Genomic DNA, 16491 nt, shown 5'->3' with positions numbered 1-16491 from the left:
TTTGCAGAATTATTTCTTGCAACTGAGGCAAGGTTCAAGAAGTGTAATGTGATAGTAAACTCAAAGTGCTTTAAAATCCCCTGGAGATGCCAATTAAAGGTACACTGAGGAGAAATTGAAGCTGGCTTGTATCGATAGAATATAAGCTCCTGATCACAAAAACGCAACTCTTACTGAAAAACAACGCTCTTGTAAAGTAGAAAATAGCAAGAACCAAAATACAGGTATCGCCGTCACAGGGCAATCTCGCAAGTACAAGCGTGATGACGTCATTGGACAAGAGGCGCCACGTTGGAGGAATTTTCCTTCCTACATGAAGCTGCGAATCTGAGGCTGACATATGAAGGTTGCGCGGTTCAATATTCAAGTAAGGTTTGTTTTAAAACCGATAGTGCACTTTTATCACACATGGAAGACAGACAAAAGACAACCTGAATGTTGGAAGCAAAGAAAGCCGAAAAACCTTTGACGAGGCTCAGAATCGAACAAGGGCCTTTGTAGTTTCAGGTGGAGGCTCTACCACTCCGCCACGACGGCTCAAGATTTAACCATGAATAAAGGCGCATCTAGTGAATGCACTCATCCGATGCAGAAGTCTCCGCACTTTCGCTACGTATATCCTGGCCTAACACAGCTAGGCCATCAATTTTTTTTAACTGCCTTGTACCTTGTCTCCCGTCCCTAATAAATGATTTCCGTTAAGTAGTTTGAAGTTGACTGGCACAGCCAAGAATGTTTCGCCGGGCGAGCGTGTGAAGACACAAGTGTTCTTTATACTGCGAACTGCCTTGTACGATCACCGACCATCGTGCCATGATAGTTTTTCATCGACCGTGGCGATCATTTGACCAGCCTTAACAGGCTCCTTCAAAGGTTAACTAGCACTTGAAGCGGCACTTGGAGTTCCTCTGCTGTTCGGCACTTGTAAATCGAGGTGCGTCAAAAACAAAATCTCGGGGCACGCAAAGCTCATAGACGCGAAGCGCCATAACAAATCGAAACTCTTCTGGCTGCCTGTGGCGCCCCCAAGCATTGGTTTTCTTTGCTTCCAACATTCAGGTTTTCTTTTGTCTGTGTTCCTGGTGTGATAAAAGTGCGCTATTGGTTTTAAAACAAAACTTACTTCAATATTGAACCGCGCAACCTTTTTTCGTCAGCCTCAGAGATTCGCAGCTTCCATGTAAAAAGGAACATTCCTCCAAGGTGGCGTATCTTGTCCTATGACGTCATCACGCTTGTACTTGCGAGATTGCCCTGTGGCGGCGATATTTGTGTTTTGGTCCTTGCTATTTTCTACCTTACAAGAGCTTTGTTTTCAGTAAGAGTTGCGTTTTTGTGATCAGGAGCTTTTATTCTATCGATACCATTCAACCTCAATTTCTCCTCAGTGTCCCTTTAATGCGCGTTTATAGCCTGGCGTAACGCATGCGCGCGCACTGCACACCAACGTCACGTCGGCCAAAGCGAGACACTCTATGGACCTACTTCACTCTGCGACGTCACGAAGATGCGGTGGCGCTGCCGTCGGTAGTGACTTTCGCGTGGTAGGCAAAACAACGCCTCACTCCCCTGCCTACCGCAGTTAGTGTATGGTTCGGGGTGCTCGGAAAAAAGCAAAATCACCATGCCGACTAGCTGTGTTGCCGTGGCGTGCACTGAAAGACACATAAAGGGAAGTTCAGTAAGCTTCCACAGGTTTCCAGTCCAAGAAGGTCGCCGTAAGCAGTGGGCGGCCGCGGTGAAGCGCGAAGGATGGATACCGATGCCGGCTCATCGAATATGCGGAAAACACTTCGTCACAGGTAAGCTGAAGCTGATGCAACTTTACACACTGTGATGTGCCTGCGCAAGAATCACCATTAACTCTAATTTGACTTTCTTCGCGACATGTAAGTGCATCTAGCGCTGTGTTTGTATGTAGGGTGCGATTCCGAATGTAGTACGTACGTACACTACATACGTGCACGCAGACAACAAAGCATTTGTGTGATGCGAAGGCATTTTATTTGTTGTCGCAGGCTTAGGATGTGTTAACCTGTGCAAACAATTGCTAGAACAAGCCGTGTCACATACACAACTGTAGATATGCGTAGTCAGCGGCTGCGCGAACGAACAAAGTTGCACTCGGCGATGGTTTTGTTGTCGCGGCTAATCTAGCAATTTTAACCCGTACGAAAGGGATCGCTAACAAGTTTAGCCGTGTACACCTCGAACTGCTTTCCTTGGTTTCATGATGAAGAGAGTGCACGTGTTAACTGATAACCATTTGCTCGATCCCATCCGATTTTTTCTTTACCACGTGCATGGTCTATTCACAGCTAAGTAGCCGAGCGCCTTAACCACCGAGCGTTCGCGGCGGATACAGCTCGTAACTGTATAACGCACTCTAAAAGCGCAGAATGTAATTTCATCCTTGGTACACAGGAGAGCCATCAGACGATCCTCACCACCCCGATTATGTGCCGACAATATTCGCGCACAAGAAGAACAAAAGGACTGCAGCAGCTGCTCGCCTGCAGCGCGCCAAGGCCCGAGCCCTCGCTCGAGAAGTGCAGGAACCAATGAACACTTGTAAGTAGATTACAAGCCTGCACTTAAATGTATCATGTATTTTTACTGCTTTTTCCCCGGTTGCAATCTTTAGCACTCAAGCTTCCTACACTTGCTGATGCTTTTGCATTTCATTTTTTTTTGTCAGCACCCTCATCAGATGATCAAGTTATGGAAGCTGACGAAGCCATCAGTGATGTTGGTGAGCTGGTTGTGGTTCAGTTCTAATTAAGACAGCACTTTATTAACACAGCAGGTCATCTTTTATTATTGTATGCATCATGCTGGTTACATTATTTCAGATTCTCAGGATGAGTCCTCTCAGCTTGACATGGGAGCTACTTATTCACAGCATGCCGGTGCTGAAGGTAAGAAAGTAAAAACACGAGTATCTCAATGAACCATTCAGCTCATTCATATGCAGGCCTCGCAGCTGCACATGCATCATGGAGGGATGAAGAGATGCCATCTGCTACATCAAGCATGGGGGACGAGCTGCTCGTAGCAGTACCATGCTACATTTGCAGTAAGTGTTTTGCAGTTACGTGTGGCGTGCATCATTTATAGCCAATGCTCTTGTTTCAGAGCCAGCATATCAAGCTTTGGAAAGAAGAGCTGCTACTCTTGAAAAACAAAACAAAAAGCAGGAGCGAGATATTGATGTCCTAAAAAAAGCACTGCATTATTCCAAAGAGAGGGCTGCAGAAGCAGAGCAGAATGTGCAGCAGGGACGCTTCTCTGCAAACTGTATCACGGAGCAGTGTGTGAGTGTGTACACAGGACTGCCAAGCAAAGCGCTTTTCCTCTTTTTTGTTTCACTTTTTAAAAATGTGGCTCTTTATATTCCAAATCGCTGCACTGTAGCAGATGCTGTTCTAGTTGTGCTAATGAAACTAAGGCTTGCGCTGCTGAACATTGACATCAGTCATCGTTTCGGGCTCTCAGAAACAACAGTGGCAAGGATAATGGTAAAGAACATACCAATCATAGCTTCTGAACTGAAGCGTTTCATTATTTGGCCTTCACGGGAGGACGCATGCAGAACAATGCCCATGATGGTGCGCAGGAAGTATCCGACATGCATGGCCATAATTGACTGCACCGAAGTACGAATTCAAAAACCATTAGGGTATTCTGCTAGGTCTAAAACCTATTCCCATTATAAAAGTTCCAATACTATCAAATTCATGGTCAGCATCACGCCATGCGGTGCTATTAGCTTTGTCACGAAATGCTGGGGAGGGCGGGCATCAGACAAGGAGATCATATTGAAGTCGGGCTTCTTGGACAAACTTCAGGAAGGAGACATTGTTTTGGCTGACAGAGGGTTTTTAATCAAAGAAGATGTTGCCCATCGAGGTGCCAGGTTAGAAGTGCCAGCCTTGACAAGAGGCAAAAGGCAACTTTCAGCTAAGGAAGTGGAAGATGCCCGGCACATCTCTAGAGTGCGTATTCATGTGGAGCGAGCCATTGGCCGCATTAAAGTGTTCCACATTCTCAGGGACCGACTGTCCATCACTATGCTGCGGCATGCAACAGACATTGTTGTAATTTGTGCTGCTATCACAAACATGAAACCTCGACTTGCATGAATATGAAGCGGAGCATGGCACAGCATCTTTTCGCTATATCGAATAAAAAGGAGCAGCAAATTGAGGCGTGTCAACATGCGATGATTTTGCTGTGTCTTTGCTTGTGTTGTTTTAGATGTGTGTGCCGAGTGAATTGCTCTGGGACAAATTAAACATGCTATTGCGTCGCAATAACCAACGTACCTGCATTTATAAACTAATGATTGATGGCAAAGTTTTGTACGAGGCGGAACTGGCTGATGCTTTCAATAATTTTTTTTACAAATATTAGTATGCCAGGAAGCTCCTCAAATGCATGTCAATATATCAGCATGCGGAATGCAAAATCAATATTTCTACAGCCAGTGAATGTACAGGAAGTAATTTCAACAATAAAAAATTAAACAACAGCAGCAGTAGGGATATCAACGAAATTCAAATAAAACCAGTCAAGTATGTCGCAGAGGTCATTGCACCAGTCTTAACGCATATTTTTAATAAATGTCTGATGACATCGACATTTCCAGTGCAAATGCAAACCGCAAAAGTAGTAGTGCTTTTTCAAAAGGGAAGCCGAAATGAATTGGGCAATTACCATCCGGTGTCTATCTTACCTATATTTTCTAAGCCCCTTGAAAAAATAATACACTGTAGGCTTGTAAACTTTGTTCATCACTGTGAGATAATAACAAAACACCAGTTTGGGTTTAGGAAGAATACGTCTACAGAATTAGCTCTGCTTCACCAGAAAGGGTATATTTTAACACAGTTTGAATGCAAGGCAATAGTACTCAGCCTATTTGTCGATTTTTCCAAGGCATTCGACCTCGTCAATCATGATGTTCTGCTGAAGCTGGACTTTCACGGTATACGAGGGTGTGGATTACAGTTATTGCAATCATATTTATCTCATCGATGTCAAGTAGTCCAAATAAGCAACTCACGATCACGAGTGCTGCCACTGCCTTGTGGTGTTTCACAAGGCAGCATATTGGGCCCCTTGCTATTTAACCTGTGTATAAATGACATTGTTAACATTAATCAGAACGCCAAATTTATTATTTTCGCAGATGATACCAGCATATTTTTTTCTGGTAATAACATCGATAAACTTATCACTGATTGCAATGATACCATAGTCAAACTGCAGCAATGGTCCTTATCCAATTACATGAAGATTAACGAAAATAAAACAAAAGCAGTTCTCTTCCGGCCAAAAAATAAACCTGTTCCTCCTCATGCCGATATTGTTTTAAACTCTCATCCTGTTGACATTGTTGACCAGTTTAAATGTCTAGGCGTTATATTCACTGCCAATCTGCCCTGGGAATCGCATGTGAATTTTGTATTAGCCAAACTTGCTCGAATAACCGGTGTAGTCGGTCGTCTCCGATACATGCTTTCTACTACAACCAAAATAATGCTTTATAATTTTTTTGTATCCACATGTCAAGTATTGCCAACTTGTCTGGGGCACTACTACTTTCTCTAACACACAAAAAATATTCCATATGCAAAAATGGTATCTATGCCACGTGTACAATGCTGGTTATAATGCAACCACTGCAGAATTCTTTCACAGGGCACATGTTATTACAGCTCACAAGCTATACCGCTACCGTTTGAGTGCTAGGTTTAAGTATGAAGTGAAAAAAAATATTCATAGCCTCGATGCCTTGGCACATTTAGAAAGAAATGAGAAATGTTATAATACTAGACGTGGAGAAAACTGGAAGGTTGCTGTACCATGCTTGAATTCTGGTATGGAGCGTTTGTGTTTTTCTCTGCCATCTCTTTTAAACTATCATCAGTCACTGAATTTTGATTTATTTAGTTGTTCCACTGTTACACTTCGAGACCTGTTTGCTCATTGACTAACGTGACTTCATCTATTCTGGTGTTTGTTTTATCTAGCTCAGGACTTTTTCTTTTCTTCTGCAATTATCAAGTGTCTTGATATGCTTATCGCTTGTTCATTCTTTTGTGCTGATGGTGTTTGATTGGTCTGGCTCAGGACTTTTTCTTTTATTTTGCTCTGTTCAAGTGCCTTGATTTGTTTATCGCTTGTTTATGCTCTGGTGCTGTCTAGACGCTGCCTTATATATGGATCTGCGGACTCGTCAAGCTGCCAAGTGGCAGCTTTTTTTCCATAGCCCCTCCATCTGTAGCACCTGATGGAAAATAAAGATTTGATTTGTATGACTTCAAGGTTGTATGCTTTTTTTTTTACAAAACTCCTGTAAGAGCCTGTCAAGGCCTTCAGTATTTATAAATAAAAAATAGTACCACTTCTGGTTTCTGCTTCTGAAATATACTGCAAGTATGGCAGAAGACTGCGACTGCTTTCTGGCAGGCACATTTCTGTGACCATCTGCACAGCCTGAGCCACGCAGTAATGAATGCCAGGCAAGTAAGACTGGGAAAGTGGAAAAACTTTATGCCGTGAGGCCACATTAAAAACAGCCAGGCTGCTATATTTCGGCCTCATGACTGCAAAGGGGCAGTTATGTGCTAACTTGGTGTGCTCGAAAAACCATGCTAATATACAGCTATCGTTAACTCAATGCAGCAAAAAGGAACCCAGGCACTTACTGAATTTTTAACGGCTCAAGAGGGAAGCAGGCAAAATCTGGCTGGTCACCCTTGTTTGCAACTGCTTTGTTGTAAGAGATGCAATACTGAGTAGATTTCTGAGAATGTTCCTTATCAACGAACAAAGTTCTTGCAATGTGAAAAGCAGCAGAAATTATGGTGGGTCTTCTGGATATGCTAGTAACTAAAGCAGCAAAGATAAAACAAAAATAAAGAACTCCACATCCCAGACTGGAGCTGAAGCAGTAACATAATCACTCATTTTGTGGTGCACGCACAAGCCATTTTCCTGGCCCTCTTCCACTTGCTCACACAAATATTCCTGCTACAAGAAATACAGGCATTTTCTAAGTACATGTAGGCAAACTCAGTGAGGCAACAGTTAGTACAACCGGGCTCCTTGATTTTCAGAACAAGCTCTTCCTGCACAGTCTCAACATAAACACTGCTCAACAGTCGCAACAGTCTGAAGGTCACAGTAGCAACATGAGCTTTGACGTGAACATAGAACACATACATGAAATTGGCTAATGGACCTGAAACCACTGCATGCATCTGTAACGCACCACAGTCAGGAGCTTCCTTTCCCATTGAAGCTGAATGTCAAATACCATGCCCAAGTGAGCAAAGGTTGTGTACAGTGAAGTTCTTAGTTGCCAACCGGCCAGTGAACGCTATCCTGGGTTACTACGTGGGAAAAGCATTGAAATTTGTTGAAAAAAATCTGGATGCAGTAAATTACTAGATGTATGCATAGCAACTGAGGTTAAACAAAATGCTCAGCTTCTAGCCGGAGAGGTCTTCCAAGGTTACCATGTTGTAATTATTTTATACCACAGATTTGTTTCTGGTTCATGATTACATCCACCAAGTTTGGCAGGCATGTGAAGTTTCACTCCAGCGCCAATCTATAACATTTGCAGTTTCTGTGGCCTTAGCTCAGGCAATTTCAGTTGGCAACTTTAACGCAGCAGCGGCCTAGTCGTTTGAGCATCTGCTTGCGGGAGACATGGGGTTCGATCCCCAGTGCCGCCTGATACCCACCGGTGATACAATGGGTACAAGCTTCCCCTGCCTGGTGCTCGGCTTCTTTAGGATGAAATGCTTTAGAAATAGGTCTTTGACCCCACCTTGAGAAAAAGAAAAACCTTGTGGCATGGCACTTTTTGGCCAGAGATGCCGTTGCGCCATAAAAATTCATCATTATTACAGTTGGAAACTCTGGCTTTTCGATGTTACAAACATCCTCTGCACACAGTCATTAACAAAATTTTGAAGCTTCATTTTGGCTGTCGGACATCTTATGCAAGGATTTGTCTATTGGTACTTCAGCCTTGCAGCACAGCCTGCTAAGTGATAAGAATGAATGAACTGCATGCATGAAAATAAAACATGACCAGTAGTATTTGCAGGCCAGCTTACAACAGAGCAGGAAGCACATGCTCGGCCCAAACAGCACGAGCTTTTTCTAAAAGAGGCTTGAAGAAGTGGCTGCTATATGGCACCTCCACAATTCCAAATTGGTGCGGCAACCACACCACAAAATGGCACACAGCTTTTCTACAAACGTGCAGCTGCGTCTGCACTTGTGTAAAATACGTGTGGGTCTCCAAAAGGGTCCCACTGGCACTCAAGTATGAGGCTTCCAATACTTGGTGGTGGGGCTCCTTAAGAGACCAGGGACATTTGATCTCCAGTAGGCCCACACCATGGCAACTGCAGTGCCACAGACCGTCAGGGGTTGCACCAAGGAAGGGAGCCTGGGAAAAAATATTGTTGAGGTAAATTCATGCACCACATAAAATGAACAAGACCATGATCAAGTTCCTTACAAAGCCGCTAACTGAATGTGAATTGAACAGAAACATACATCTGTATCAATCACAAAGCCAATTTCATGGAGCTCGAAGTTGGCATGACGTGCTTTCATGAACTCCAGGTACTGCTCCTTGGCCACCTTCTCTTTGTCTGCACCCCATCTGACAGCCTCAATGTTGAGTGGGGGCCGCCGCTGCAGGACGCTGTCCAGAAGGCCCTGGACATTTGTGTCTGCCTTCAGTGTTCGGATCTAAAAAAAAAGATGCAGCTATTTTAATTCACTTACTCCTATGCTCTCACTACAAGCAAATAGTTACAAGTACAAAAATGATTTCTCACCCTGTGCATAGTGGTGCCAGTGAGCCTTCCATACCTAGCTTCATGCCACAACGGTGATTTGCTTGTTAGCCTCGTGGCTTTTTCTATTCGCTCAATTTCACTGAGCGGAAGAAACATATCCTCAAGGAAGTCTTCCTTTGTGCTTCGTGCTTTTCTAGCATTCCTGGGTGAAAAATTAAGCATAATTTTTTTCCACCCAAAGCATGCTGACTATATTTTGAAGTTGAACATCTCATTTCACCTCAATCAAATATTTTGCAAAAATTATCAAAGGTGCAGCACTCATTAAGCATGTCGATGGAACACTAAGTGACATATAATTAGCCATGTCATTTACCAACTACCTTTCATGCACCAGCCGATAATCTCAGGGCTAGACATGCAGGCCTAACAAAGTGCCTACTCTGCCATGGCAAGAAAACTTCACTGCCATTTCTTTTTGAACTGTTTGCAGCTAAGTGCATGTACATTTATTTCACTTGTTTCAAATGTCCACCTTCTAGCATTGCAGTGTGTTCTGCTATTGTTACTGCTTTTAATAAATACTCCTATTCATGTTTCTTTTCTTGTACAGCTTGCGTTGCAAATAAATGTGCTAGAGTTTGAGATCTAGAGTCATGCACTCACTTCTCGCATGATCACAAAAGGCAGCAGAAATTATGGGATACATTGTTTTTCCGAAAGAGTAGATACAGGGTTGTCCATTCCTAGCTTGAACATGCGAGAGGTGCAGCAGTGCTTTTCGGATTGCCAGTGCGTCCAACATGGCTATGCATCAAAGCAAAGTGGAACAAGAGTAAAAGGTTCTAGAGCTGGTGCTTCTAATCGTATACCACTTTGCTTTGATGCACACGTGTAATGTACAGACTAGCGTCCTTAAGAGCGCAGCCATGACATGCCGCTCGCGCGTTCAATCTAGAAATGGACGCCCCTGTACGTTGGTTTAAAAATTCTGCTGCTAGCATTAGCTGCCTGATGCAGCACAGAAACTCACGTATCAAGAAAGAGGTCTATATAAAATAAAAGCAAGCAATAGCAGAACATGGACAGCCTGGGTTGATCCTGACCTATTACTGAATTGTGCATGACAGTGGCAACAAGAATTTGCAAATGAGCAAACATATAACAAAACATACTAATGCATGCAAGCTCCTGTTTTTGGGCAAATATGCTTTCATGAAGACACTTGATGGCACTGAAACGTGAGAAATGTACCTTAAAAACGTGTACATTTCTTCATCCTCTGAAGCAGAGTCTGTGTCCTCTGAATCTGTCTTCGGAATGCTTCTCAGAACTACAGCACTTGAGCTTGCCTTCCTCAAGCGCTGAAATATTTCTATGTCTCTCGCGTCATAGGTCTCAGAAGTGTGATTGGCTTCCGCAGCAAGTTTTCGTGCCTTCCTGCCGGGCTTGCTCAAGTTGAGCTGGTCAACTGGGACCATGGTGGCCTAAAATGTAACACAATTATGTACAATAATAACATGATGCAGGTATTAGTTGTTTCAAGAAAGCTTTCTCATGTCAATGTTAAATTTACCTTTTTGGACACAGCTGCATGCCAAGCACATGGCTGCGAGGTGCATGAGACATCTGCACGCTCCCGAGCCGCTGCCTCGAGCACAAACAGTAGTGCAGCAACATGGCTGCACACTTCACCTAGCCTGCATAACAAAGCACTCGATGATCACCCTGACATAAGAAGGATTTAGTGGAAGAAGTCAACTTACCCAGCTTTGCACTGGCAGTGGCCTGCCAGTATTTGTCCTGATGTGTCGTTAACACACACCCATGTATCGTGGCCTTTTGCAGCCGCGGTTTGCGAGGGCATGACCTCGGCGCGCACAAAACTTATTTGCACATCACCTGGCCTCCACAGGCGACACTTTCGGACCAGTCCTGCAGACGGAGGATAGTGAAGAACACCAGGAGATTAAAATGTACTTGTAATCCCAATGTTCCCATCCAAAGGCACAGCGAGGGAAAAAAATTAAAATGCACAAAATATCCAGCCTTAAAGGAGAACGGTAGTTTCTGACTTATGAAGCTGTACCTACATCAGATATAGACTTATCTGATAACCGGTTGGTCTGCAGAGTTTGGCGTCTAGGAGGTGTCCCGCAGTACGCAAGCTACCGTGGAAGGCGCCAGATTAAATTCGTGCACGCGCAATTTTTAACGTGTCCACACATCACGCAGCACATGATGTGTGCGTTGCCGCCGCTGCTCGCGCAGGCTGAAGGCATCCCGCTACTGCGCTACCGCAGCGAGTCAATTAGAAGAAACAGTTGACAAGTATTCTTGCGGGAATATGATAATTTTCTTTTTGTTCTTTGAAATGCGGTAGGTAACACCGACAGCGATGCCACAAACGCACAAAACGGATACAAACGCCAAACAATTAACGTGGCGATTTCAACCGTCTAAAACGAGGGACTACATAGCCATACGGTCCCTACGGCGCGTTGGCGCTGCTACCGTTGCCGTGCTTACCTACACTTATCTGCCGTGCAGTCGTAAGTGCCATGCGATGGTGCTATAACCAATGAAGTACTGTGCGGAATGCTTGGTTCGCGCCATGCTGAGCGGTCTGCGCGCCCTGCTTGTTTACGTACGAGAAGACACATCGGCCACTTACCTGACTCAAAGTAGTTGTAAGCCTCCAGAGCTTTGTAGTTCTCAACGTTTTCCGCAGTGAATTTGCTCGGTGAAAACAGCAGATATACAACAACGTTGCTCATCTTCACCGGCGGACACCGACGCTTCCCTTCTGCGCCTTGTACCCACTCGCTTTCCGGTACGGTGTACGGGTCCGGACGCTGCGCACCGTATACATGGAGCTTCTCCATGTACTGCTTTTGGTCCGCACCGCTCAGGCTCACGACATAATCGCTCGCGGACAGCATGGTCGATCAAGCAGACAAAAAAAGCACATACAGCTCACTCTCGCTAGCTTGGTCGCACTGTAACTGAATGTAGCTTCGCAGCCTTTTGCCTACCACGAGGTCGCTAGCGACTGCAGCGCCACCTACACCAACTCGTTTGTTTGTAAACATGAAGGAGGTCCATACTCCAACTGCGCTTGACCGGTGACGCGTTCGGCAGCTTAGGCGCACTCTCACCACACTGGCGGAGACTTGGAGCATGTCTCTATTTCGCGCCGAGTGCGCCAGCTGTGCCAGCCAGACCAGACTGATACGGTTCCGCGGCGAGGTGCGCGTTGTGACATCATTCAATAGCTTCGGTCGCTGGGCGGTGCTGTTCTTTTCGAGCTCTCGGCTAATTTAATCCATTCACAGTACACATCTGAAGGTACATGCAAGTGGGCGATAGAACCCGATCCAGTGGACCCTGTACCTCCGGAAACGCGCAGAAGCCGTTGAAGCGTCGGCTTTACTTTCAAGCCGCCTACTTTAAATGCGAGCGCCCTTGAGTACCCATCCGTTTTTGTGGCAAAAAATTAAATAAATAACCTTGCCCTTGCAACCGTGGGAGACCTGGACGCCGTCTTGTGCACCGTGCAACCGCGCCGTTCAAGGAATCACAATCTGTTGACCCCAAAGCCCCGGCCAGCCTCCGATGGGCGCGACGCACTGACCTTGTCCTGGTCCCTCGCGACTCCCCGCACTGGGGTCATGATATTTAATTTGCAACGGCAGCTCATGGCGGAAGGGGGAAACGACCCGCCGGCTCCTAACTAACCGTGCTCCCTCAAAAGCATCGCACGCTCTGTGGGGCTGAGGTCGGTGAAATGCAGGCCGGAGTTTTTGCGAGAACTTTGTCATCGGGCTTGGGAACGGGATTCATCGTAACGCCGGCAAGACGTTGGTGCAAACGTAAACGAAGCAATGGTAGCGACCCCTGATAGATGCCTTCAACGTGTGGCGGCGGTAGCTTTCATTTTGGCTGCTGCTAGACCGCACCGCTAGCCGCGAGAAATCACGGAGTCTGCGTTTACGTCATGTTTCACGTCACTGCGTCCTGTAACGTCATAAGAGTGCGCCGTGATGTCATAAGAGGTTGAATCGGAGTGGCGGGAAAAAGTTTTTCAACTTCGAATGCACATTTCTTTGAAATAAATGCATCTTTCTGTCTCGGACAAGCGGCAACAAAGCCATGAAATGCTGAACTATCAGATTTTGCTTACAAAAGAAATTTGATTTAGTTCTCACTGTCCCTTTGATGTACCATGTACAGTCTAGGTCAAAAGTGTTAAGGCTACAGCGTTCAGCTGCAGTGAAATCAATGTTCCTAGAATAATTCATGTAGCGGATCATTCAAAAATGTAGTCAAGCAGAAAGCTTCTGTATCGCAAGAAGAAACCTGCTAGCATTTCAAGGTCACTTGGTCTTTAATATTGCTGTAATGGCTCTGTTATGCGGCTGAAGCGAAAAGCCTTTGGCCTTAAGACTTCACCGACACTGTACATTACTCTTGTTGCAAATGCGAACACTTTGCACACTTTCCAGGCTTCCACTAGCATAGGTACTGCTGCACCATATCCAGGTGTTCTTGCTGAGGTCAATGGCCAGGTACGATGGCTTCTCATATTTAGAACTAGTTTGTAAGCTTGAAATGCTTTTAGCTCTCGTTCTTGGTAACTGCAGGCAAACAATCTAGAAACTCTGGAAACGTATAGGGCTGAGGATCAGTGCACACCTCTCGGACACGTGAAATTTTCCATCCGATTGGCATGGAGCGGAAAAAAATTGCCTGCACTGGAGCCCCAGGCACAATTTGAACCTGTGACAGCTCAGGGCAGCTTTGCTTAATGAACTCTTATATCACTAAACCATGACCACAACCTTTCACCTTTAATGTTCTGATTAGCACAGCCTCTTGTGCTAAGATTTAATTGCTGTGTTTTAAATATTCATAATCTTTCATCTGTTAGTTCTGTGCTTCCGAATATTTGGCAGCATTACTGTTGCCAGGGTGCAGTGGAGCCTGAAGTAAAGATAAAAAGTCTCATCTATGTTGTCAAAGGCAGCTTATATGATTGCACATAAACGTGACCTAGTGGCCCATCGTGCTGCTCACTCCGAAGAAGAGAGCGATGTGTCATGTTTTGTCATTATTAGCGTCTGCAAGGAAAACTGCCATTTTCGTAATGTTATATATAGGAGTCCTGAGGAATAGGATTTTAGTAGTTTTAATGTGGCAAATAATAACTCTCTCCCCAATCTGTTATAGGGCTTTATACAAAGCATATGTGCAGCTGTTTTATTGCAGGTTCACTTCGGGAGCGGAAATTGTCAGTGCAGAGCGGTGGCGCTGGCTTCTTTCCCAAGGTCGAGACTTCCTGTTTTGCAAGGACGCCACAAAACTTTTGTGGGGTTCCCCACAAAAGTGACGCTCCTTCCTGGTGATGCTCCTTCCCCGAAGAGCCTTAGGGGAAAGAGCGTTCAGGGAAGGAGCATCACCGGCTCAGTATGCCGGCAATTCCTTAAGGCTGGTGGCATGCAGAAGCCTCGGATGAGCTCAGAAAAACTAGCATCTGTGGGCAGTAAGCCTCTTTTATTTAGGTACATTTCCTGACTGACAAAGGCATTGGTTTATTTAAGTGTGCATGACTTAAATACCTTTATTTTACAGCACCTGCATGTCTTCAATTTTGTCATGATTAATACTCTTTCAGATGCATTTGATGCATACAGCAAAGCTGCACAAGCTGCCGAGGTTGAGAAAATGCGCAGAGCAGTTGAATTGCTACCTGGCGGACATGCTGAGCGACATCAAGTAATCATCGCCTGCACCTGCCCCTGTAGTCAATGACTGTAGTCAGATAAAAATGATAAAATAAAGGCAGCAAGAAAAATTATTTCATTGACTGCAGCCTGGTATTTAGTGCTGGGATGCAGCATTTGCTGCACTGAAGGGTTGCAAGGCCATTGTATCCCCATGACGAGGCCCTCGTATCTGTACGAAGGTTACGTGGCCCTCGTATATACTAGGGACGGGAGTGACACATATCCAATAGCGTATATATGAGGCACGTATCACCCGTATATATGTGTTTCGCCATACGTGGAGAGAACGGGTATGCCATACGAGCACGTATTCATACGACCGTATATGTGGACACATATCCAATAATTGCGTATATATGAGACACATTTAACACATATATACGAGATTTTTCAATAGGGTGTTGTACTCCAGGATCGTTCTCATGTGTTTTAAGTACCCGCGCGAGGTCATGTGGCTGTGCCGCCAAGACCGTCTCGACAAATTCCGATTTTCTCGACGCTCCAACGCCAACTACGACGCGTGTCACTGCTGAAAGGGATCCATAGTACTCGTCCGCCAACAGCACGTGATTTTTATTTAGGAGAAACAACATGCAAACTTTATTACAACTACAGCATCTCCACTTCTAACGCAGTGCTATACCCTTAAGGTGCACTACGCAGCTCACCAAAGCAGATGTGCTGTGAACAAATGTGCCGTTTGATGATTTCGCTACCTTAGGGGGAACAGAAAATAAAAAATAAACAAATAAATAATCAGGTTTTACTCATACAGCGTACAGTTTGTAGGCCCCTGCATAAGCGTGGGGTCGCTTGTGTACGAAGCTGGGCAGTCCAGAGGCGTTGCAGAACAACTTTACCAAAAGGCCACTGTGGCAGTGCAGGGGATCCACGCAAACTGCTCACTTGTACGTAGCACAATTACAAACAAATATGTTTATCACAAAGAGGAAAAGAAAAAATACGTTTTCAACTTCCCGAGAAAAAAAAAAACATCTGGAAACAAAACAAGAAACAGAATAATAATATTGCTTGAAATAGACAAAAATCATCGCAAAGCAATTTTAACAAATGTCACTTTGACAAGGTAGACAGACGGTCCACATAGGGCCGCAATGATTTTTGAGCGACCATCAATACAAAAAGCGCCCCTTCATTAAAATGTGCGTTGGGTCAGGTCACCATCTGCTGCAATCCAGATTTGGCATTTCATAGGCACAGTTCCGTGACGTTCTTGATCATGGTGTCAGGCGTGGAGTTCCAGACCTGTCTTATTTTTTTTTTCTTGGGCTGTCTGGTGTTGAGGTTGGTGTCCAATATGCTTCATCGTCGACGTAGGCCCCGAGGAAGAGATTGAGCGGAGTTAAATCTCCCGACCGTGCCGGCCAAGTAATGGACCTATGCCGTCCAATTAACTAAGGCGGGAAGACTTCATCCAGCCATTTGCAAGCTTCGCTGCTGTCGTGCGCAGGAGCACCATCATGCTGATAAAAAATATCCTTGGTCCTAGCCAATGGAAATTCGCAAAGGAAATCATCGCCTCCCTCATCAAGTAGAGTTGACATATCTTTCGCCTGTCAGCGTGTTACAAAAAACACGAGGTCAATGATAGTGTCACTGCAAATTCCACAACACAGATTAACCGACCACTGATATTAGTGATTTGTCTTCAAAACCCAGTGAGGGTTTTCGTCGCTCCAATAATGAGCGCTGTGGATGGTCACATGAGCATTACGTGAGAGAGTAGCTTCATCAGTCCGCAATATTTTGTGCACAATGATTACAATTCAGTTTGTAAAGTCGTTTCGATTTTAAAAATCGCGGGGCTCCAACATCTGGTGCAGCTGCACGTGGTACGGGTGGAGTTTTCGCTT

At 45.0% G+C, this 16491-nt stretch overlaps 2 protein-coding genes across 2 annotated transcripts; one reads left to right on the top strand and one right to left on the bottom strand.

Annotated features, from left to right (window-relative positions):
• The first annotated feature begins 1556 nt into the window (after window positions 1-1556).
• On the top strand, window positions 1557-3170 carry LOC144116328 (uncharacterized). Its single transcript, XM_077651072.1, has 5 exons — window positions 1557-1802; window positions 2425-2571; window positions 2699-2752; window positions 2853-2918; window positions 2975-3170. Exons 1-5 carry the CDS (start codon window positions 1625-1627, stop codon window positions 3115-3117), a joined length of 588 nt encoding a protein of 195 aa, XP_077507198.1. The 5' UTR covers window positions 1557-1624; the 3' UTR covers window positions 3118-3170.
• Window positions 3171-6466: 3296 nt separating this feature from the next.
• On the bottom strand, window positions 6467-11872 carry LOC144116327 (uncharacterized). The gene is made up of 7 exons (XM_077651071.1): window positions 11506-11872; window positions 10598-10766; window positions 10408-10531; window positions 10086-10318; window positions 8871-9033; window positions 8584-8781; window positions 6467-8473 (listed from the first exon to the last, which is right to left on the bottom strand). Exons 1-7 carry the CDS (start codon window positions 11771-11773, stop codon window positions 8132-8134), a joined length of 1497 nt encoding a protein of 498 aa, XP_077507197.1. The 5' UTR covers window positions 11774-11872; the 3' UTR covers window positions 6467-8131.
• Between the last annotated feature and the right edge of the window lie 4619 nt (window positions 11873-16491).

This window comes from Amblyomma americanum, chromosome 1 (genome assembly GCF_052857255.1).
Source record: "Amblyomma americanum isolate KBUSLIRL-KWMA chromosome 1, ASM5285725v1, whole genome shotgun sequence".
In the NCBI taxonomy this organism is placed as follows: Eukaryota; Metazoa; Arthropoda; class Arachnida; order Ixodida; family Ixodidae; genus Amblyomma; species Amblyomma americanum.
This window is presented reverse-complemented; position numbering and strand designations above follow the sequence as displayed.